The sequence below is a fragment of the Plecotus auritus genome (assembly GCF_963455305.1).
Source record: "Plecotus auritus genome assembly, chromosome: X".
In the NCBI taxonomy this organism is placed as follows: Eukaryota; Metazoa; Chordata; class Mammalia; order Chiroptera; family Vespertilionidae; genus Plecotus; species Plecotus auritus.
Genome location: NC_137784.1, coordinates 115,522,989 through 115,546,622, shown reverse-complemented (window position 1 = coordinate 115,546,622; position 23,634 = coordinate 115,522,989). Strand labels below are relative to the sequence as shown.

Below are 23,634 nucleotides of genomic sequence, written 5' to 3'. Positions count from 1 at the left end.
GGGTCTTTTTTTTATTCCATATGAATATCTTGAAGGTTTGTTCTAGGTCTGTGAAATATGCCATTGGTGTTTTAATGGGAAGTGCATTGAATTTATAGATTGCTTTGGGTAGTATGGACATTTTGATGATGTTGATTCTACCAATCCATGAACATGGTATGTTCTTCCATCTGCTTATGTCTTCCTCTATCTCTTTTTTCAGTGTCGTGTAGTTTTCTGCATATAGGTCTTTTACCTCCTTAGTTAAGTTTATTCCTAGGTATCTTAATTTTTTGGTGCAATGGTAAATGGGATTGCTCTTTTAGTCTCTCTTTCTGCAAGTTCATTATTGGTGTATAGAAATTCCATAGATTTCTTGGCGTTAATTTTGTATCCTGCTACATTGCCGAATTCATTTATTAAATCTATTAGTTTTTTGATGGAGTCTTTAGGGTTTTCTATATACAGTATCATGTCATCTGCGAATAAGGACAGCTTTACTTCTTCTTTTCCAATTTGGATCCCTTTTATTTCCTATTCTTGTCTGATTGCAATAGCTATTACTTCCAGCACTATTTTGAACAGGAGTGGTAAGAGTGGGCATCCCTGTCTTGTTCCTGTTCTTAGGAGAAATGGTTTTAGTTTTTGCCCATTGAGTATGATGTTGGCTGTAGGTTTGTCATATATGGCTTTTATTATGTTGAGGTATGATCCTTCTATTCCCACCTTGCTGAGAGTTTTTATCAAGAAAGGGTGTTGGATTTTGTCAAATGCTTTTTCTGCATCAATTGATATGACTATGTGATTTTTATCTCTCAATTTGTTTATGTGATGTATCACGTTTATTGATTTGCGAATATTGTACCATCCTTGCATCCCCAAAATAAGTCCTACTTGGTCATGGTGTATGATCTTTCTGATGTACTGCTGGATTCGATTTGCTAGAATTTTGTTGAGGATTTTGGCATCTATGTTCATGAGGGATATTGGCCTATAATTCTCTTTCATTGTGTTATCTTTATCTGGTTTTGGTATTAGGGTGATGCTGGCTTCATAGAAGGAGTTTGGAAGTGTTCCTTCCTCTTGAATTTTCTGGAATAGTCTGAGGAAGATAGGTTTTAGCTCTTCCTTGAATGTTTGGTAAAACTCCCCTGTGAAGCCGTCTGGCCCCTGGCTTTTGTTTGCTGGAAGCTTTTTGATGACTGCTTCAATTTCTTCCATAGTTATCAGCCTATTGAGATTTTTAGAATCTTTTTGAGTAAGTTTTGGAAGGTAGTATTTTTCTAGGAATGTGTCCATTTCCTCCAGGTTGTGTAGTTTGTTAGAATAGAGGTGTTCATAGTATTTTTTAACAATCTTTGTATTTCGGTGGGGTCTGTTGTTATTTCATCTCTTTCATTTCTGATTTTATTTGGGTCCTCTCTCTTTGCTTCTTGGTGAGCCTGGCTAGAGTTTCATCAATCTTGTTTATCCTTTCGAAGAACCAGGTTTTGGTTTCATTGATCTTTTTTTTTTGTTTTTTTGTTTTTGTCTCAATGTCGTTTATATCCACTCTGGTCTTTATTATTTCCTTCCTTCTGCTCACTGTGGGCTTTTCTTGTTGCTCTCTTTCTAATTCTTTGAGTTGTTGAGTTAGATGATTTATTACCATTTTTTCTTGTTTTTTGAGGTAGGCCTATAGAGCTATAAACTTCCCTCTCAGGACTGCTTTCATTGTGTCCCATAGCATTTGCATTGTTGTGTTTTTGTTGTCATTAGTCTCCATGATGTTTTTAATTTTGTCTTTGATCTCATTGATAACCCAATCATTGTTTAGTAGCATGCTATTCAGCTTCCATGTGTTTGAATTTTTTGGAATGTTTTTATTGTAATTTATTTCTAATATTATACCATTGTGGTCTGAGAAAGTGCTTGATATGATTTCAATCTTTTTTAATTTGGGGAGACTTTGCTTGTGACCCAATATGTGGTCTATTTTTGAAAATGTCCCATGTGCACTTGAGAAGAACGTATATTCTGTGGCTTTGGGGTGAAATGCTCTGAAGATGTCAATTAGGTCCATCTGATCTAGTGTGTCATTTAGAATTGCTGTTTCTTTGCTGATTTTTTGACTAGAGGATTTATCCAGTGATGTCAGTGGTGTATTAAAGTCTCCTACTATGATGGTATTGTTGTCGATCTCTCCCTTGATATCTTCCAGGAGATTTTTTATGTATTTGGGTGCTCCTGCATTGGGTGCATATATGTTTACCAGAGTTATATCTTCTTGTTGAATTACTCCCTTTAGTATTAAGTAGTGGCCTTCCTTATCTCTTATTATGGCCTTTACTTTGAGGTCTATTTTATCAGATATAAGTATCGCAACCCCAGCTTTTTTCTCATTTCCATTAGCCTGGAAAATGTTTTTCCATCCCTTTGCTCTCAGTCTGTGTGAATCCTTTGCTCTGAGGTGGGTCTCTTGTAGACAGCAAATATATGGGTCATGTTTTCTTATCCATTCAGCTACACTATGTCTTTTGATTGGTGCATTTAATCTATTTACGTTTAATGTTATTATTGACAAGTACATGTTTGTTGTCATATTTTTCCTTAGTGTTTGTGTTTCTTCTTGCCTTTCTCCTTCTTCTTTTTACAGCAGTCCCTTTAGCATTTCTTGCTTTGCTGGCTTGGTAGTGATAAACTCTCTTAGCCCTTTTTTGTCTGTGAAGCTCCTGATTCCACCTTCAATTTTGAATGATAGCCTTGCCGGGTATAGTATTCTTGGATTCAGTCCCTTGCTTTGCATCACTTTGTATATTTCATTCCATTCCCTTCTGGCCTGGTGTGTTTCTGTTCAGAAATCAGTTGATATTCTAATATGAGATCTCTTGTAGGTAACTTTCTGTCTCTCTCTGGCAGCCTTTAAGATTCTTACTTTGTCGTTAGTGTTCGCCAATTTAATTATGATGTGTCTTGGTGTTGGTCTTTTGGGGTTCAACTTTTTTTTTGACTCTATGTACTTCTTGGACTTGCATAGTTTTTTTCTTGCCAATATCAGGGAAGTTTTCTGTCATTATTTCTTCAAACAGGTTTTCTATTCCTTGCTTCTCTTCCTCTCCTTCTGGTATCCTTATTAAGTGAATGTTGTTTCGTTTTGTGTTGTCTCAAAGCTCCCTTAGGCTCTCCTCTTGCTTTTTAAGTCTTCTTTGCAGTTGATGCTGTGTTTGTGTGTTTTTTCCTACCTTGTCTTCTAATTCACTGATGCGGTCCTCAGCCTCTTCTATTCTACTGTTTAGGCCTTCCATTGTGTTCTTTATTGAAGCTATGTCGTTCTTCATCTCCTCTTGGTTTCTTTTCATTCAGTTCCTTATATTTCTCATTGAGTTGTGTGTATTTGTCATTGAGTTGTGTGTATTTGTCATTGAGTTGTGTGTATTTGTCATCCATCCATTTAAACATCCTTATAACCATTACTCTGAATTCTTTCTCTGTTAAGCTACTAGCCTCAATTTTATTTAACTCCCTTTCTGGTGATTCCTCTTTTTCTTTCCTTTGGGAGTTGCTTTTTTGTCTCCCATGTTTTCCTGTAATGTTTTAATTGTAGATCCAATTGCTTTGCTACCCAGGTTCTTTTGGGGATGGTGCTACTGGCGTAATCTCTCAGTTCTCCTGGGCTTATTAACCTAGTGTAGCTCCCTACTTGAGCTATTTGGGTCCTCTTGATGTAGGCCTGCGAGCTTTAGAGGCACAATTGCGGTGTCTAGAAGTCAGTTGCGTGGAGGGGAGTGTCCCAATTTTTGCTGTCTTGCACCCTTAATTGAAATCACGCATGCCCAGCAGGGACTCACGGTGGCACCCAGGAACCATCTGTTGGGGTGATGGGGCTCAGGGGGCCTGCTCTCTGGAAAGGCGTGACAGTGGTGCCCAGAGTTCTGCAGTATTGGGGTGGGCAGACCCAGCTTTTGCTGTTGCACCTGTGGCGGATAGGCGCTTACTCCCAGTGTTGGCCCACAGGAGCACCCATGGTACATTTGCCAGCGAGGCACACTGAAGGACTCTGAAGGGCCCTGGCAGTGTAGCCATGCAATTGAGGTGCCTGTGGGCCGGTATCCAGGATGAGTGAATTCAAAACTTCTACTGCTGGGGGGGGGGGGGGGAGTGCGCCCCGCTTGTTCAAGATCACACCCAGGGAGAGCTCACAGTGGCTCCCACTAGCGCCCTGTGGGTAGATGAACTCAGGGTGCCTGCCTGTTGGAACTTCGCCTCTGTGGAGGTGCGCTTGCTGGGCGCAGAGTTCTGATGCACTCTGAGGGGTCCTGGCACCGCGGTTGAGCCGCTGGGGTGAATGTGGGCAGTTATCCAGGAAGAGGGAATTCAGAATTTCTACTGCGGGGCTGCGCGCCCTTGTCTGTGCAGAATCACACCCTCGGGGGCTCTCAGTGGCTCCCAAGCGCTGCCTAAGGAGTGGAGTGCCCTGTGCGGCTGGAAACGCTCTAATCCGGATACTCGCGAATCCAGAGTTCTGCCGCTGGGGAGGCGGAGGTTGCACTTACTGCTGCCAAGCGGTGCACCTTTGGAGGTGGAGGTCCCAGGGTCTGCGGGTCTGCAGCTGGGGTAGCAGGATTTTGGCTGGAGTGGCTGCTGGGTCGCGGGACAGTTCCAAGGACTGTCTGATTGGTGGTGTTGATGAGTTCCTAAAAAAGGCCGTTCTCCCCTTGAAGATGGCGTGGGCTCCGTGCTGGAGTCCAGCCGTCCAGGGAGTGCCCGCAGCGGTGGTAGTCTCTCCTTGTCAAGGAAAGCCCGTCTTCCAGCCCCTGCTGCTCCTGTGAGATTTAACTTTCCCTCACTCACTCACACACACACCACGCACATCCACACACTCTCCTTTCATACCCTCACTCACTCACTTCCTCTCCCTCACCTCCATCCTGCCAGCCGCCATCTTTTCTAATCTGTCTTTTGCAAGATACTTTGAATGGATACAGAATCATTGGTTAGTAGCTTAGTTTTTTCATTACTCTGAGTATGTCTTTCCACTGCTTTCTGACCTCCATTAATTCTGATAAAAAATTAGTTATGAATTTTATTCAACGTCCCTAGTCCATGATGAGTTGTTTTTCCTTTTTCTTTTTTCAAAGATTTTCTTTTTGTCTGTCTTTCAGCATTTTTACTATAATTTCTCTGTCTGTGGATCTCTTTGCATTTATTCTACTTGGAATTCATTGAGCTTCTTGGATGTGTATATTAATATTTTTCTCAAGTTTTGGAAATTTTTCATCATTATTTTTTCAATTATTTTTTTCTATTTATCTGTTTCATCTCTTTTTGGTACTCTCATCATGCATATATTGTTGTGCTTAAAGATGTCCCACATTTCTCTGAAGCTCATTCATTTTTCTTTTTTTTTTCTGTGTTTTTTTCCAGATTGTAATATCTCTGTCATTCTATCTTTAGGTTCATTGATTCTTCCTTATGCCAGTTGAGATCTATCATTGAGAACCTCTAATGAAATTTTAAAATTCAGTTATTGTACATTGTAACTCCAGAATTTCCATTTGGTGCTTTTAAATAATTTCTTGCTACTGATAGTCCCTATTTGATAAGACATTGTCATAGCTTCCTTTAATTCTTTAAGCATGGTTTCCTTTTTTTCTTGGAACACATTATAATTAGTACTTTGAAGTTTTTATTAAATCTGACATTTTGTCACATTCACAGATCATTTCTGTTGTCTTCTCCATCCCAACCTGTGCATGGGTCACACATTCCTGTTTATTTTTTTAATACACACTTGCCAGGAATTTAGCTTCATCAACTCAGAATTGAAGCTGATGAGATGTACTAGTGATATCTTTTATCCTTAAATTGGGAGCTGAGGGGAGAGAGAGGCCTGTCTTGGCCACACTTGCCTGGATTGGAGCTTGTGTCAAGCTAAGCTGGAAAGAAAGGAGAGTGGGAGATAGCAGGTCATGGCTCAAATGCCTCAACTCTCCCTGTTCTGAGTTTTAGAATATTTTCTTGAATAAGTGTTTTTTTCATGTATCATATGCCATTAAGATAATTTCTAGAGATTTAAAATTGTTTTTTCTATGGTTTCCACCAGCTATGTTTATTTCACTGGGAAATAGGTCCATGGAGCATCTCATGCCACCATGCTGAAAGTAAAACTCCTTACCATTTCCTTTTAAGCTCCTTTGTGCCACTCCTTGATCTCAGTGTAATTTTTTTTACCACTTTAATATTGTTTCAGTTTACAATTCTGCCACCTAGAAGTTTTGTTACCCAAAGTAATTCACTTACTTCTAATATGTAGTTTCCTCACTTGTAAAATGAGGATAAAATCACCTACCTTATAGGGTTGGTATGAAGATTAAATGAAATAATGTATATGAAGTCTACAGCATAAAGCACAAGGTAGTTGTTGTTACTCCCCATTTCTACTTTATTCATCTTCTACCAGCTTCTAATTATTTTTTTTTTTTGGAAAAAAAATGCGATATTTCAAGTACACAAAGCATTCAGCTTAACTATAGCTGCAATTGGAGTCCTGTGTATACTTTCCAATATTTCCTGCTTCCCACTCCCTCATCAGAAGGAACCACAGTCTTGAATTTGTTTTTATCATTTCCAAGAACGTTTTCATACATTACCACCTATCTTCAATAAAGAAAAAATGGTTCAAGGGCGTTTTTCCTGTGATGGGTGCATAAACATCCTGTGTGTATAAGGACAGATTTCTTAATACCAATAAAAAGAGATACCTACAATTCTTCTTTTCCTTTTAGTCTGAGAACAGCAATTTTGGATAAATATCAGGAAGAAATGGTGTACCTCAAACAACAGCCTTTTGTAGTACTTAGAGAACTTTCTGTGGTAACTCTGTGTGCTAAAATGTTACTGACTGAATTTACCCATATTATGAATTTAATTTTATAAATAACAATAGAGATTTCTTCTAACTTTATGATTTAAAGTGTGTTACATTTGTTAATTTAAAGACTCTCAACTTTTGGAGGAATTATTTTACACTGTTTGCTTGATTTTTGCTTAGTGATATTTTTTGAGATTTATAATATCCTTAGAAATGGAAGAAGATTCACTGGAGTCTCCTAGAATTGAATTTTTATCTTACTGGTTTATTTACATGTAAGGGGTGAAAATTCAATGATAATACTTGGGATTTTCCTCAGACGTGCTTCTAATATTATCTCAGCTATTTTACATGCATCTTTAATTTATGCTGACATACTAGAGGAAAAGCATAGCTGAATAAAATTCACAGAAAATTCAGATGAAAATCCTGTGTTAGTGGAAGGTTGAAGATGAAATAAGGACATTGGTGGATTTCTGTTCCTTCCCTGATGAATTGTAAGATGTTTACAAGCAGGAAAATCACTCCTAGCCTGAGCAGACCAGTCAGTTGAACTGAATCCTTTTGGCCTGCAGGTGGCAATATCATACCAGAAATTAGTGTGGCATTTGGCAATGAGAAAGCATGCAGCCTTAACACTGTATGATTACCTGTTGGTGCCTTGTAAAAAAGCAGTAATGTATCATCTGAATTTGGATATATAAGCAGACTCCAGCCTTGGTGTGTTCGCAGATTTACATATATTTGAATAGCTGCCCCGGTCTTTTACTATCCCCTGGGTGAGGTCTTTTGGGATTTCCCCCTTTACTCCCCTCTGGCTTGCTGCTGTAGCTCATGTTTCTCCCTTACAAAAATACCCACTTTCTTCCCATGCTTCAGTGTGGTGTCCATTCTTTGCATGAGGGAGAGGGACCTGGAGTTAATAGAGAGGAGGAGAGATTTGGTGCTAAGACAGATCTGTCTCTATTGCAGCAACTACCATAAAAACCACAGTGTACTTTTCCTCTTATTAGTTTTATTAACTCTCTGTTATCACTGTTGTCAGCAGTGAAGATTAGGAAAAACCCAAAGAATGGTGTCCTTGCTTTGGGGACAAGGCTCACAGGAAAAAAGCTTAGATTAGATTCTGTTCTGTTTCTGTCTTTGAGCATCCAGGGGAAGGAGAAAGTGAGATTGGACACAAACAAAATGTGGTGGGGACAAAAAAAAGCAGCAGACAGCCTAGTCTCTGGGACTGGATAAATGACAAAGGGATAATAGATAACTACCCAACCCAAGTGAGCGGCATCCTTGGAATTTTCCACTGGCCAGAGGCCAGGGCCTCCCAGATCCTCATGTCTCACCTCACCTTTCCAGGCCACAGTGATTCCCATGAAAGGCTGGTATGGAGAGGAAATAAATATCTGATCCTTTTCTAGCTGTTCTAGGTAGAGTTATCATTATTCAAAGTAGCAATCTTATGCAGAGGTTCCACAAAAACACAAGTACATGATATGGTTAAGCTCTGTAGTTAAAGTACAATGTAAGATAGTTTTCTTGAGCTTTTAAGCCCAACCCAGAACATACCAGAACCTTATCCACCATGAATTTTATGATAAATGTATGTTGAGTTTCAAACGAAGTTTATACATTGAGAAATGCTTCTGTTGTGTCATATCCTGTCTAATAAAAGAGTAATATGCAAATTGACCATCACTCCATCACAAAGATGGCTGCACCCACAGCTGAGGCCAAGTTCCCATAAGGAGCCTTAACGAGCAATCAGCAGGGACCTGAGGTTATGCTCTCCCCCGCCCCTGCAGGGCTTGACAGGAGACCTCAGGCTGCGCCCCCCGCCCTGGCATCAGGTGGGGGACCTCAGGCTGCACACCCCACCCCAGTGCCAGGCCAGGGGACCTGAGGCCACGCCCCCCGCCTGGTGGGGCTTGATGGGGGACCTCAAGGTGCGCTTCCCATCTTGGTGCTGGTCTAGAGGACCTCAGGCTGCTCCCCCACCCCAGCACCAGGCCAGGGGACCTCAGGCCACGCCCTCCACCCCAGCACCAGGCTGGGGGACCTCAGACCATACCCCCCCACCCAGCGGGGCTTGACAAGGGACCTCAAGGTGCACCCCCTCAGTGTTGGGTTGGGGGAACTCAGGCCGTGCCCCCGCACAGTGGTGCTTGACAAGGGATCTGAGGCTGCACCCCCCTACCTGGTGGGGTTTGACAAGGGACCTCAAGGCACACCCCCGCCCAGGTCTGGGCTGGGGGACCTCACGCTATGCCCCCTGTCCTGGCGCTGGCCCAGGGGACCTGAGGCTACGCCCCCTGCCTGGCATGGCTTGACAAGGGTGGGACTGGCCAGGTCTGGATCTAGCCCAATGGTGGGGGGGTGGCCGGGTCTGGGTTTCACACGATTTTGAGGTGCATGTGGGTGGGCGGGGACTTGACTCTGGGTCCCAAGACTCTGACAGGAGGAAGTTTTTCATATACATTTTACTAATTTTCTTTCATATCGGACACTTCTATTATAGAGAAAGGGCAAATAGCAATATTAAATTATTTCCTCTAATTAATCCCTTTTTAATGTGCACAAATTTCGTGCACCGCGTCACTAGTCATATATATAGAACATGTTAAGCTTGAAAAGCAAGTCTTAACTCACATTTCAAACAAGCTGTATAAAATTGAAACTGCGTTTTAAAGACAGGTTGTTCTTTGGTGTAATGATATACAGGGTGGGCAGAAGTAGATTTACAGTTGTTCATATAGGAAATAATACAATAATTAATTAATAATAATACAATAATTAATCAATAGAATAAACTGTGTGTCCCGTACTCACAACTGTAAACCTACTTTTGCCATAACCTGTATTGATTCTTGTGTATATTAATTTGTATATTAAATTTATTTGGCTAAATGAAAATGTACATTTTATAATCTATCATAAAAGACAGTTGCTTTATGAGATAGTTTTGTTCTTTTGTTGTACTAGTATAATGTTCTTTCCTTTTTAAAATTTTATTTTTCAATTATAGTAGTAAAATATTTTTTATTTCCAGTAACCAGTGTTCTCATATTATATTGAAAAATTTAAAAGCTTTTTTATGATATTTAATAAGCCTAGAAGTTAAAATGCTGCATGGGAAGCAATAATAGCGAACACATTACATTTGCTTTTAGTTGTTGTATCACTTATATTAATTAGAGTAGAATGTTGAGGATATGTGCAGTTACTTAGTCATGGAAAGAAAAAGTAAGACTTGTTTAGTAAATTGAAAAGAAATTAGGAAAGTGATTTTCTGTAAATTACATTTCTACTCAAATGCACTCTCCAAGTTCCAGTTATTTTCCTAATTATATTTTATATTCCATGAATTTGTAAACCTCTTTGTGCACTTTATGCTTTTGGTTGGAAATTAAACATCAATTGAATTTCAATTAAAGATGTAGTTTTTTGTTTTTTTTTAAGTATTTTTTTAAATAAATCTTTATTCAGATTATTACAATTATTTCTCCTTTTTCCCCCCATAGCTCCCCTCCACCCATTTCCCACCCCACCTTCTGCCCTTACCTCCCCCCCACTGTCCTCATCCATAGGTGTATGATTTTTGTCCATTCTCTTCATGAACCCCCCATACCCCTTTCCCCCTGAGAAGTATCAGTCCACTCCCTTTCTATGCCCCTGATTCTATTATATTCACCAGATTATTCTGTTCCTCAGGTTTTTAATTCACTTGATTTTTAGGTTCGCTTGTTGATAGATATGTATTTGTTGTTCATAATTTTTCTCTTTACTTTTTTCTTCTTCCTCTTCTTTAAGAATACCTTTCAGCATTTCATATAATACTGGTTTGGTGGTGATGAACTCCTTCAGCTTTTTCTTATCTGTGAAGCTCTTTATCTGCCCTTCAATTCTGAATGATAGCTTTGCTGGGTAGAGTAATCTTGGTTGTAGGTTCTTGCTATTCATCACATTGAAAATTTCTTGCCACTCCCGTCTGGCCTGCATAGTTTCTGTTGAGAAGTCAGCTGACAGTCGTATGGGTGCTCCCTTGTAGGTAATTAACTGTTTTTCTCTTGCTGCTTTTAATATTCTCTCTTTGTCTTTTGCTCTTGGCATTTTAATTATGATGTGTCTTGCTGTGGTCCTCTTTGGATTCCTTTTGTTTGGGGTTCTGTGGGCTTCCTGGACTTGTAAGTCTATTTCTTTCACCAGGTGGGGGAAGTTTTCGGTCATTATTTCTTCAAATAGGTTTTCAGTATCTTGCTCTCTCTCTTCTTCTGGCACCCCCATAATTCTGATGTTGGTACGCTTGAAGTTGTCCCAGAGTCTTCTTACATTATCTTCAACTTTTTGGATTTTTTTTTTTGCTTTTTGCTTTTTCGGTTGAGTGTTTTTTGCTTCTTTGTATTTCAATTCTTTGACTTGATTCGTGTGTTCTTCTATTCTGTTTCTGGGTCTCTGTATAATATTTTTTATTTCAGTCAGTGTATGTTTAATTTCTAGTTGGTCCTTTTTCATATCTTCGAGGGTCTCGTTATATTTATTGGCCTTTTCTAGGATATTCTTAAAAAGTCTTATCACCGTGGTTTTGAATTCTATATCCAGTTGTTTGTTTTCCTCCATTTCTTTCGTTTGTGATCTGATTCTTTGACCCCGCATTTTCACTGATTCCCTGAGTTGGTAAGGTAGATATTTGTGCTAGGTTTCCAATATGGCCCAGTGGGTCTGCTTCCCCAGTTAACCTGAGGTGGACACTCTTGGTGCACCCCTTTGTGGACTGTGTGTACAGCCTTGTTGTAATTAAGTCTTTATTGTTGTTGGTATCACTGGGAAGAATTGACCTCCCTGCCAGTTGGCTGTAAGGATCAGCTGTGTCTATGCTGGGAGAAGTTCGGTGCTGGAGACAGCCTTATAGGATTAGACTTGCCAAATTGCAATAGCCTCTGTGCTCAGCTTGGATGGGGTGGAGTCTCAGTCTTGGCTTCCTGTCAGCCTTGCCCTTGCGCGCATGTGCGCTTTCAGTCCTCCGCCTTCCCCAGCTCGAGTCTCCGCCTGAGAGTCCAGTCTCCCCCCACAAGAGCGTGGGTCCCCAGGGGCTCGCCTGGAACTGGGGTTCACTGCAGTCAGAACTGGGGCTCAGTGCCGTCAGGAGCCTCTGACTCCCTTCCACTAGGGAAAGCCTGTGGCAACCTCCGCAGCCTTTGTGCGCACTGGTGCGCGCGCGTGCGCACTTTCAGTCCTCCGCCTTCCCCGGCTCCCGAGTCTCCGCCCGAGAGTCCAGAGTCCCCCCACAAGAGCGTTGGTCCCCAGGGGCTTGCCTGGAACTGGGGTTCACTGCAGTCAGCACTGGGGCTCAGTGCAGTCAGGATCCTCTGACTCCCTTCCACTAGGGAAAGCCTGTGGCAACCTCCGCACCCTTTGTGCGCACTGGCCCGCGTGCGCCTTCAGACTTCTGCCTTTCCCAGCTCGAGTCTCCGCCCGAGAGTCCAGACTCCCCCCGTAAGAGCGTGGGTCCCCAGGGGTTCGCCTGGAACTGGGGTTCAGTGCAGTCAGAACTGGGGTTCAGTGCGGTCGGAGGCTTCCTTCCCCCTTCCGCCAGAGAAAGTCAGCCAGGCTCTCAGCCGCCCTTCCTCTCTGCGCGCACAAAGCCCCTTTGCCGTACCTGCAATTCTCTGTGAGCTTTTCTCTTTCCTTCTAGTTGTAGAATTTTCACTCAGCCAGCTTTCCTGTGGTTCTGGATGGTGTCCGTTCTGTCTTTTAGTTGTAGTTTTGAAATTGTTGTGCGAGGCAGCAGTTTAGGTGTTTACCTATGCCGCCATCTTGGTTTCTCCTAAAGATGTAGTTTTTAAAGATGCTATTTTAGCAAGGTATTTGCCTTGGAATAATAATAATAGTAATAAAGACACATCTAATGACTACTTTAGAATTTATAAAATACTTTTCTATACAGAGGCAGTGTGGTGTCATGGAAAGACCTGAGGCTTTGACTTCACATTTGGGTATGAACCCCAACTTAGCCATGTACATGCTGTTAATCATTCTTCTTGAGACTCAAGTTTCTCATCTGTAAAATGAGGATAACACCTGTGTTGAAATGTTGTGAATCTATAATAATAGAAGTGTAATATGCTAATTAGGCCAGACTTCCTTCCAGACGACCTTCCAGATGAAGCCGAGGCTGCAAGGGAAGCCCGGGTCCCGGGTGCCAGAGGGAAGCCAGTGCCGGCCGCTGGGGGAAGGAAGGCCTACTCTTGCACGAATTTCATGCATCAGGCCTCTAGTATTAAATAAGAACCAATGTATACAAGGATCTTAGCATGAAATAGTAGCCTTACAAACCCCAAGTATTTAATCTTAATAATTGTAGTAGGAAGTAGGTTTTATTTCTATTTTACAGATGAGTCATCTGAGGCTAGGTCACTGATCCAGGGTCACCAGATCTGTTGTGGTTTTTGTTGTTGTTTGTTTGTTTTAGTTGAAAATCCATTATTATTATTTTTAAATTTTTTATTATTAAATTTACTAGAGTGACATTGGTCAACATGAACATACAGGCTTCAGGTATGGGTTTCTATGTTACAAGATCTGTATCTTACACTGTGTGCCCACAGCAAATCTGTTTTATGACTCCAAGTTTTGGGCACTTCCCTCCCTTCAGCTGCTTTTGGAGAAGATTGCAAAAACTGCTAAAATAGCATTAATTATTAAATGTGACCACTCAGATGTGATTTAGCTTTCCTTAAGGCAGTGATTCTTAGTCCTTTTTCCCCTCTGACACACATGTGATACTCAAGGACGCTGAGACATTAACTGAAGCTCCATCCTTTTCTCTCCTGCTAAAAAGAAAACATAGAAGGAGAATGTCTGTTAATAGGGATAACCTGTAATCCACCCCATTCTCAACCCTCCTAGTATTTAATAATGATAACAAGTTTCATTGAACACATTTCACAACTTATTGCAATGCATCACAGTTGGGGACCACTGGATAAGATGTGTCCTAGGGACAATAAGTAGTTCAGGGTTTCTGTTGGAGAGTGATGAAAAAGGTTAATGGGGCCAGTAGGAGTCTAAAAAAAGTTAAGACATGATCTCATAGGCAATCAGAGGTTCTCCAGCAGGAAATCAACGGGATTAAAATGGTGGTATTCAGAATAGTTCAGACATGAAAAAGCCTAGAAGACCAGTTGGGTTATTGAAGTGAACCAGATAAGATGAGAACGCCTGAACTGAGGCCGTGGCAGTGGGAATGGAAAGGAATAAACAGATACAAGAAGACTTGTGACTGATTGGATATGCATGGGCAAGCAAAGAGATAAAGGAATCAAGTGATAGAAGTTTCAAAATATGCTTTAGTTAGGCAGTAGGTGTTCTTTAATTATATTTTGTGTAAATGTATATTAAAATGATCTTGCAGCCTTGGGACTCAATATCTTGTTGGTGAAGACAATCCACAGGGTGCTTAAAGGGCAGAGAAAGTACAAGCTGAGAATAAATCATTTACAGGACATAGTTAATAAACTGTTAATATACTCTCCTTTAATTTTAACCAAGTTGTTTGGGTGGCTTGCTATACTGGTTTCAGATCCTAGGCTAAGTGACTTTATAGTTAGGCATACAAACAGGCTGCTATCTGAATTTAGTACTTGATTCTGGAACAATACAAGTTGGTGCTCCGGTGATAGGGAGCACTTGGTGAGTTGCTACCCTTGGCATCTGACCAGCCAATAGCTAAGATGTTTGAAGTGACAAGTAAATAGTTTTTAAAACCTGATATCAAGGTCATCTGATAGACTGCCCTATTCCCATGAATGCAGTCTCCTTATAGGTAGGGATTTCTGTTTTGTTCATTGTGGTATTCCCAGCAGAGAATGGAGCCTGTTGCTTAGCAGATGCAATAATTGTTGGTTGAGTAAAGGAAGCCAGGGTTCATGAATGTCTGGCTCACCACTGTAGCCCCAGTGCTCTGTGCAATGCTGATTGCATAGAGGAACTGAATAAAGGTTTATTGGATTAAGTTAAAATGAAAGGGACAGCATTTAGACTAGTGAAACAAAATTTTATTTGGTTTTATGTTATGTGAAATATATTAAATAATGTTCAGTTAATTTTTTTCATGAAATATTAAGCAGTAACAAATTTGTATTTGTCCTTTTGGTAGTGATGAACTGGAGCAATTTATGGAAAATCAAGGTGCATCCAGCCCAGGTATCCTCATTTTAACAACAAGCCTCAGCAAACCATTCATGAGACTGGAGAAGTATGTTACTCTCTTGCAAGAGTTGGAACGGCATATGGAGGTAAGGGAAGGTGAGCTTTTTTAAGCTCGTGTATAAATTATGGGGCTCTGCTCTTGGAGGAAGCTGTCAGTCTGCCTTCAAACTTAGCCTGACTGCAGAATTCAGAAAAAAGCCTTAGTGTCCAAATTTTCTTGACCCAATCTCCCCTCTTTCCAGACTTTTGGTTTTTCTTTTTGTTCAGCAAAATAAGGGGGCATTCTTCCCTCCCCTCAGAATATTCTTTACTCTTTATGCATTTTTATTTATTTTTTCCAGCTTTATTGAAGTATAATTGAAAAAAAAATTGTGTACATTGGGTTATACAACATGATTTTCTTAAGGTGTATAATGTGATGATTCAATATACACAAATCTTGTGGAATGATTACCACAATCAAGTTAATGAACACATCCATCATCTCACATAGTTACCATTTTTTTATACTGAGAACTCTTCAGATCTACTCTCTTAGCAAAAGTATATAATACAATGTTATAAACTATAATCACCATGAATTTATGATATCCACCCTTTACTATTAAATATTCATGATCATTTTCTTTCTCCTTTTCCCCTCCCAGCCTTGGTCCTGTTGCTTCCCTCAAGTCTCTGCTAACTTGTTGACTTAGGTTTTCTTCTGCCCTCTCATCTATAGATGGTGGTTCAATCAAAATCGTCCAGGAAATCTTCTGTTCTGGTATATGAACAACCTTATTGTGGGATATAGGCAGGAATATTTATCTCTAGAGCTCTGTGGTCATTCAGCTGCCCGACTTTGGATTATAATGGAAGATTCTTGTATTTCCTTAAAGATTAATAAATGGGTCCAATATTAGTTTATCTCTCTATGCATCCATACATCTACATCAAGGTCCCATCACATTTTTGTTTATAAACTTACAATTAACTTGCCACAGCTGTAATATAGCCATATGTTTTCTATATATTAAGATTTCAATGAGACCTGATAATTGTTTTTTTTTTTTTTTTTTTTTTTTTTTTTTTTTACCAAGAGCCAGGCGCTCTTATGAAAAAAAAAACAAAAAAAAAACACAAATAACAGGGATAGCGTCTTGAGCTGCTCTTGAACATGGGGTTTTGAGGTGTGGGTGGGAAAGGAGGGCCTGCTAGGGGAGGCTGCACTCACCCTACTTGCTCTTCCTGTGTCTGGGGAAAGGTTTGAGGTTTTAAAGGGTTTGATTATCTCTTTAAAAAAAAAAGGTTGCACACTGCTTGTCTTGTCAGCATTTGTAAGGATTGAAAGCATTTACTCTGAGCAAAACCACATTCTCAGGTTATTTGACCTGCCGGAAAGCTGGAGGCAGTGGGGAACTAGTAGTAAAGCCCACTGGAATGAAATTTCAGTTAGGGCTTGGAAAGGTGCTGACCTCTGGATGCCTTTCCAAAAGCTCAAACAATTTGATGAACCATTTGAGGTTTGCCCCTCCTTGCTTATCACAAAAATCCAGAAACTAGTGGCCTCAGTTTCTGTTACTGCTTAGTGCTGAACTATGAATATACACTTAATTCGGAGAGAAAAATCCCTAGATCTCCTACTGCCTGGATCCTCTATCTTGGCTTTCCTTGTATCAGAGCCCATTTCGACTCTTACCTCCATTTGCTGTCAGTTACCTGTCTTGGCTGCCTTCCATTTTTCACCATCAGATAATACACACCCTTAGCATCTATTCACCACCAGTGAGACACTTGATCCAGCTTTCTGATTGTTTAGTATGGCTGATGGCTAATGGAAGAGTAGAACCTGAACTTTACAGCTGATTTGGGTAAGGATAAATTTAAGTTTAAAAGAATACAACCTTCCCTTTCATTAAACAATGCTGGTTTTGGCTTGGGTCAGACCCCTAGTCTGTTCAGCTCTCTATTTTATCACCCAAGGCTGGTCGAGCAGCAGATTGTCTTCTCATTACTCCAGCTGAATTTCAAAGGTTAGGTACATATATACCCCCAATGTTAGATACATATCTATACTTCATATAACCCCATATAGGTGTATATCTACCCCTAAGAAGCTCTACTTTTCCTTCATAAACAGTTATGGAGATGTGCATTTCTCAAAGCAATTTTTGAAGCTGTCCACTTTTTGGGGTTGTAAGTACTGTGGAATTGCAGACCATATGTAATAACCTTGCTTAAGAAGGCATATATGGTATAAAACTTGGATCCTCCCTCCCCCCCACATTTGCCATTGGAGTCTGCTGAAAGAAAAAAGAAGCATTTTAGATGAGATTGCATTGATTTTTCTCTTAACCACCACTCTGTTTCCATTATTCTCTATATATTGTCATTTACTAACAATGTGACTGATGCCCCCCCAAACAATTATTATTTATTAACAGCAAAAAAGAAAATGTTAACTTTTGCCTCAGTAACCACACTTAATATGTGGTTATCAAATATAATGATGTGATACAACCATTTTCATATCTTTTTAAAAATTTTTAAATTTTATTTTAGAGAGTGGAAGGGGAGAGGAGAGAAAGAGAGAAAGAGAGAGAGCATAACATTGATGTGAGAGAAAAACATCAATTGGTTGCCTCCCCCATACACCCCGACTGGGGATTGAACACACAACCTTTTGGTGTTTTGGTGTACGGACAACACTCCACCAACTGAGCCACAGTGGCCAGGGCTTAAAAATTGATTCATTGCTCCACCCATCCATGCATTCACTGGTTGCTTCCTGCATATGCCCTGACCGGGGTTCAAACCCACAACCTTGGTGCATCAGGGCAATACTTTAACCAACTGAGCTCTCCGGTCAGGTTTTAATTTCTTAGTAACCTAATAATTGGCGGTGCTGAGATTGCAAATGCTCAAATGCTTTTTTAGAATTTTTACATTAGCATACATTAAAATTGACTTTTTTCTTTTGATGTCAGTTTTATGACGTTTAACACATGCATAGATTTGTGTTACTACTGCCACTATTGAGATACAGAACAGTTCCATCATCCCCAAAATTTCTTCTTTTTGTCTCTTTGCAGCCACACCCTTCTATCACCTCTAATCCCTGCCAACTGCTGATCTGTTCTCTTTTAATATTGTTTTAAAATCTATTCATTTAATAGGATACACATCCAGATCATCAAGATGTTCTGAAAGCCATTGTAGCATTCAAAACACTCATGGTAGGTGATGCTCTAAAATTATATTTCTCCATTTTTTATGCTGTGTTTCTAAAAGAGTAATTTGTGTGTAACATTTCTTTCCTTATGAAAAGGTCTTTAGAGTGGAAACAATAAGCTCTAGTGACAATATTGCTGGGATTGATTCATTTAAATTTGTCTTCCAAAAATCATGCTTACCTAAGGAAGGTTGCCAGTCTGAGGGTATAAAGCACTCACATTTGAAGTCTCTGCCACATTAAGCATTGCTGTGTAGGTGGGGGGTTTCCTTTAGTCTCTGTCTATACCCCTGTGTTGCTCACCTTATGTTGGTGCAACTTGTTCACTGACTGACATCAATACTAGATTCATCTACTTATGCCAAAAGGTGTGAGTTTATTCTTTGCATATGAAAAAAATTCTTCATCAAATGTAAAAGGAAAAAAACGTACTAAAATACAATTGCTTTATATAGATTGCTATCAAATGTACCTGTAATCTTATATCTTGAGCATGATAGCTAATGACTTTTTGATACCAACTGATGTAAAACCACTTGGTGGCATTTTAGGAGGAAATAAAACATTATTTTGGGCAACTAAGTTTAGCTTCAGTTGAGACATTTCTGTAGCATTTTAAATGATTGAGATTAATGTTTAGTTATTGATACTTGCTATAAGGTTGTGATGCAACATTCATGATCACCTCATTTTTAATACTGTTGAAAGATCAGTACCTGACATGTCCATGGTTAAACAGAAAATTGAAGACCAGAATAAGGAATTAGGTTAAAATTGCTGTTATGGATAAAAAACAGTCTAATATTGGCAGTTTTACACAGTTCAACACATGTTGTAAAACTTGCTTTGATGGTGATAGTATATTTATTTGCACTATAGATGCTTCAAAAATATATGTACAATGAATTTATTTCTTCAAGTTTCCATTTTGCTGAAAGGGGCAGCATAATTTTATAGAAAACACATCCAAAAAAAAACACCTGACATTCATTTGCAAACAGTGACATAACTAATCATATGCTTATTTTTATATTTAATTTGTAATGAATACTGTTAAATTACTCTAAGATAATTTCACACTTTCTAAAGCAATGGTGTGTGTGTGTGCGTGTGTGTTGTTTCTTGGTTTGTATTTTCCATTTGTACTCATGAAATTCAGGTGTATCTTTTTTTTTCCCAATCCTTTTAGGATTAAAAATTAATTTAATATTTTTAATAGAATTTACTAGTAGTTCCTAAATAAAGTATAGGGTAGTACATATGTTTTATTATGAGATTAGTTTGATTCACTGTGGCATAAAGAATTAAATTTTCTCTTTTTCTGTAATTCCTGGAGTCACTTATTTTTATTTTTTTAATATATTTTTTATTGATTTCAGAGAGGAAGGGAGAGGGAGAGAGAGAGAGAAACATCAATCAATGATGAGAGAAAATCATTGATTGGCTGCCTCCTGCACACCCTCCACTGGGGATCGAGCCCACAACCCGGGCATGGCCAGGCCTGGAGTCACTTTTTTTAAAAAAAAATTAAGATGGTAGTGGATTGGAAACTGAGCATGTATTAGAAAAATAAAATTGCTTTGTAATTAAAGCACTATTTATGCAGGTAGACAAGATTGAGAGGAGCTAGAGCAAGGACATCATATAGAAGATCTGAATATACCAATTGTTCTCCTGGCTCTGTTTGATGTGATTCTGCTACTTGTCTTCCCATACTCCTTGCAGGGAAGGAGAAACAAGCTCCTTCCCCCATTGTATATTGATATTTTGGCAAGATGAAAAGTAGCTCTTCCTCATAAAACTTTTGGGGACTCAAGGCTAGAAATTTAGAGTAGTGGATTTTTCCATCTGTCAAGACATCAGTGATGGGATTCATGGTGAGGAATAGGAACTCAGTGGAAGTCTATTAGACTCAAAAGCCACATCTTACTTTGGTCTTGTTTTAGGTCTGTTTCATAAGAATTTCTATTCCTCTGCTTTCCTTCTATAGGGACAATGCCAAGATCTAAGAAAACGAAAACAGCTGGAGTTGCAGATACTTTCTGAACCTATTCAGGCATGGGAAGGGGAGGATATTAAAACATTGGGAAATGTAATTTTTATGTCACAAGTAATGGTACAGTACGGAACATGTGAGGTAAGATGTTTCAAATCTCAACACCATTTTTTTTATCTTTCACATTTTCTTCCTTTATTCTTTAATCAAGGTCAAATGCTCGAACATTCAAATAAACTGAGCACCTATTACTTGCCCAATACTGCTGGGTGCTATGGGAGATAGGAAGACAGAACACACATTGTTCTGCCTTCAAAGAATTCCTTAAGAACAGATTAAAACACAAGTTGCAAGTAGAAAACAAACCAAAATAGTCAATGCCAGTTTGTGCAATCTCAACAATAGATTCTATTGAAGTTCAGAGAAGGAATAGAGAAAGAAGAATATTTTATGGAGATAAGATTTGAGGAGGAGGGCCATGTAGAGGGAAGGAGAGGATTTTGTAAGGTAGAGGTCATTTTTATTCCAGAAGAGAACAGGAAATGGTCTTTTTTTCTACAGCACAGTGAGGAAGCCAGTCTGTGAGGAGCAGAGGAAGCATGTTGGGCAGAGTGGAGAAGTTGATTGAGTCAGAGTCAGGTTATGAAGAACCTTGGATGTCAGACAAGAATAGTTCACATTGATGCAGCAGGCAATAGGAAACTATGAGACTTTGGTAGTAGAGAAACATAATGAAAGGGATATTTAATCTGACAGCCGTATATGTCAGGTAAGATGGAGGGGGTGGGGCTAGAAACAGAAAGTGTAGCTGAGTTGGAAAATGATAAGTACCCCTGATGAAGGTAGTGGTGGAGAGAATGAAACTTAAGGGGCAAATCTCAGGCATGTTTAGAAGGGAAAGTCTATAGGAAGTTGTGACATATGGGCTAGAGGAGATAACGAATGTAATTTAGACATGTTAGCTTTCAAATGACTGTAGGTATTCAGGTGGAAATGTCTTGTAGGTAGCTGTTAAAATAGTATAGAAATGTGGGTGGGAGGTCAGAGTTAGAGGCAGAGACTTAGATGTCTCTGACAGATGGGCCTTCCAAGGAAGTAAATATCCAGAGAGAAGCACAGAGGGCTGAAGATGTATTATGTCTTTTAGGAAGAGGGTAGAGTAGGGGAGGAAGGTTGATTATGTCAACTGGTATGATTTATCTGGTGTTAGAATTGCCTTCCCACTCTTAAAACATCATCCTATGCTCCCTGACAGGTCTCTGTCAGAGATTCATTACATAGGGTTAATAAGCAATCTCATTTAAAATGTAGATACTCCCCTGGGGAAGGTTAATGCAGAGAGTTTATTAGAGTTTCGCTTCTTTGGATAAACCTCTTCGATGAAGGGAGAAAGAATCACTGCCTGAAAGAAAAGACAAAGAGGAAGATAGAGGAGGACTGGGAGAGTGTGGAGTCATGTAAATTCCAGGAAGAGCATTTGAAAATGGTCAGCCTGCTGAGTGCTACAGAAGGTTCAGAGGTCAAGGAGCATGGAGACCAAGAAGAAGCGATTGGATTTCGCTAGAAGGCAGTTATTGATTACTTTAAGAGAACAAAGCAAGTAGGTAGGGATCAATAGGGAGAACATGAAGGCAGCAAAACACAACCCAGTTTTCCCCCTTTCTTATCTGATTAAAATTTAAAGCAGGGAAACATTATCTATTTATAGACCAGTGAAATATAACAAGAAGTATTTTATATAAGTAGTCACAGGGGCAGGTGAAAGCCTATTATGATAAGAAATGTGCATATGTTACAAGCAAAAAGAAAAAGCTGATTGAATAGGTGAGGCTGCTGGAAGAAGGAGATATCTATAGAAGGAAGCCAGGCAAGAGAAAGATGTGAAAGGATGGAAAGCCCTTGTTGGAAGAGTTAGCTTCAAAAGGTTGCTCTTCTCAAGTGGGAAGAAGGAGATGGAGATAGGTATAAGGATAATTGAAGCTAAGATGGACGGACATGTAAGCTGAATGTAATTGTTTGCATCTACTAATTGCATATCTATTTAAAGGAGTTCAGAGAAATCCTTCTGTGTAAAATTTCCTTTAGTGCCATTAAAAAAGTATTTACTTCTCTTTATATATGCAAAACTATCTTGTTCTTACTAATTAAAAGTAATTTTATAAATAAGAATTTAACATACATGTTAGAACATAATAAATTTCCTATAAACTGAAAACCTCTTTATTTTGCTACTTTTCAAAATGAAATTGTTTTCTTTTTGTGAACCTAGATAGTTATCTTGTGCTCTGGCTGCAGCTTGGGCAGGAAGGCATTGTGTGACTTCTCAGGCTTACATACTTGGGAAACAACGAAGGTTATTTGTATTTAATTGTTATGTATGGGAAGGAGAGAGACTCGGTTTATATCCATTTCAAAATAAAATTCAACTAGTTCTGTGCTTTTAAGTTGAGTATCTTTCTTTTAAATTTGCTGTTCATGTTTCATTGCCTTATGTAAGATCTATGTTACAAAACAGTGATTCCAGAGGATATGTTTATTGATTTTAGAGAGAGGAATGGGGAGAGAGAGAGAGAAATATCGATGTGAGAAACATCGATCAGTTGCCTCCCAGTACATGTACCAACTGGGGATGGAACCTAGATATGTGCCCTGACTGGGAATCAAACTCATGACCTTTTGGTGTATGGGATGATCCTCCAACCAACTGAGCCACACTGGCTAGGGCCAGAAATTCTTAACAAACAAAATGTCCAATTTCTATTCTACATTTAATATTTTTCATTCCACTTCAGGAAAAAGAGGAGCGGTACCTCATGTTATTTTCAAATGTCTTGATAATGTTATCTGCAAGTCCTCGGATGAGTGGCTTTATCTATCAGGTTAGTAGATTTCATATAGAACAAATAGCAGGACCCATAATTAAAAGAGGTTTCCATCCAAATGCAATATTTCTACTATAGCATTAAAAGCTCCATCCAAAAAAGGCAGAATGTTCTGAACCTTCATTGTAATTACGTATATAGCTATTAAGAGCAGATGTTCCTTAGATCCTTTGTATTACTATAATGGGTTTATCCAGAATGTCCACTGCTCTGGTTATAAATGCATAAACAGAACTATAAGTCTGCAACTAGATCAATTAGCAAAAGCATTTTACAGGTCCATATTATATCATTACTGTTAAAAAACTATAAAGCTGGAACCTCATCCTAACAGTCTCATCATATGGTTTGAATTTCTGAGATGCAAATCATTAAACTCTTTAAGAAATTAAACTTCCTTCAGTCTGTTCCCTAAATATGGAGTATTATAAATTGCTGTTGCCTCTTATCTTGGCCTAGCAATTACTAATTTTCCCAAAATTTGTGTCTTTGTTTACTGATTTTTCATGAA

General features: G+C 39.3%; 1 protein-coding gene across 5 annotated transcripts in view; it reads left to right on the top strand.

The window, feature by feature from the left end:
- The window catches only part of ARHGEF6 (Rac/Cdc42 guanine nucleotide exchange factor 6), a gene marked incomplete at its 5' end in the record, with an annotated part of 144,493 nt that overhangs the window by 99,613 nt on the left and 21,246 nt on the right, over positions 1-23,634 (top strand). For all 5 annotated transcript variants that reach the window (XM_080652835.1, XM_080652834.1, XM_080652833.1 and 2 more), the window contains 4 exons: positions 14,982-15,120; positions 18,190-18,249; positions 20,236-20,382; positions 23,034-23,120. In XM_080652835.1, the coding sequence (XP_080508961.1) occupies positions 14,982-15,120; positions 18,190-18,249; positions 20,236-20,382; positions 23,034-23,120 (433 nt within the window). The remainder of the gene's footprint in view (positions 1-14,981; positions 15,121-18,189; positions 18,250-20,235; positions 20,383-23,033; positions 23,121-23,634) is intronic.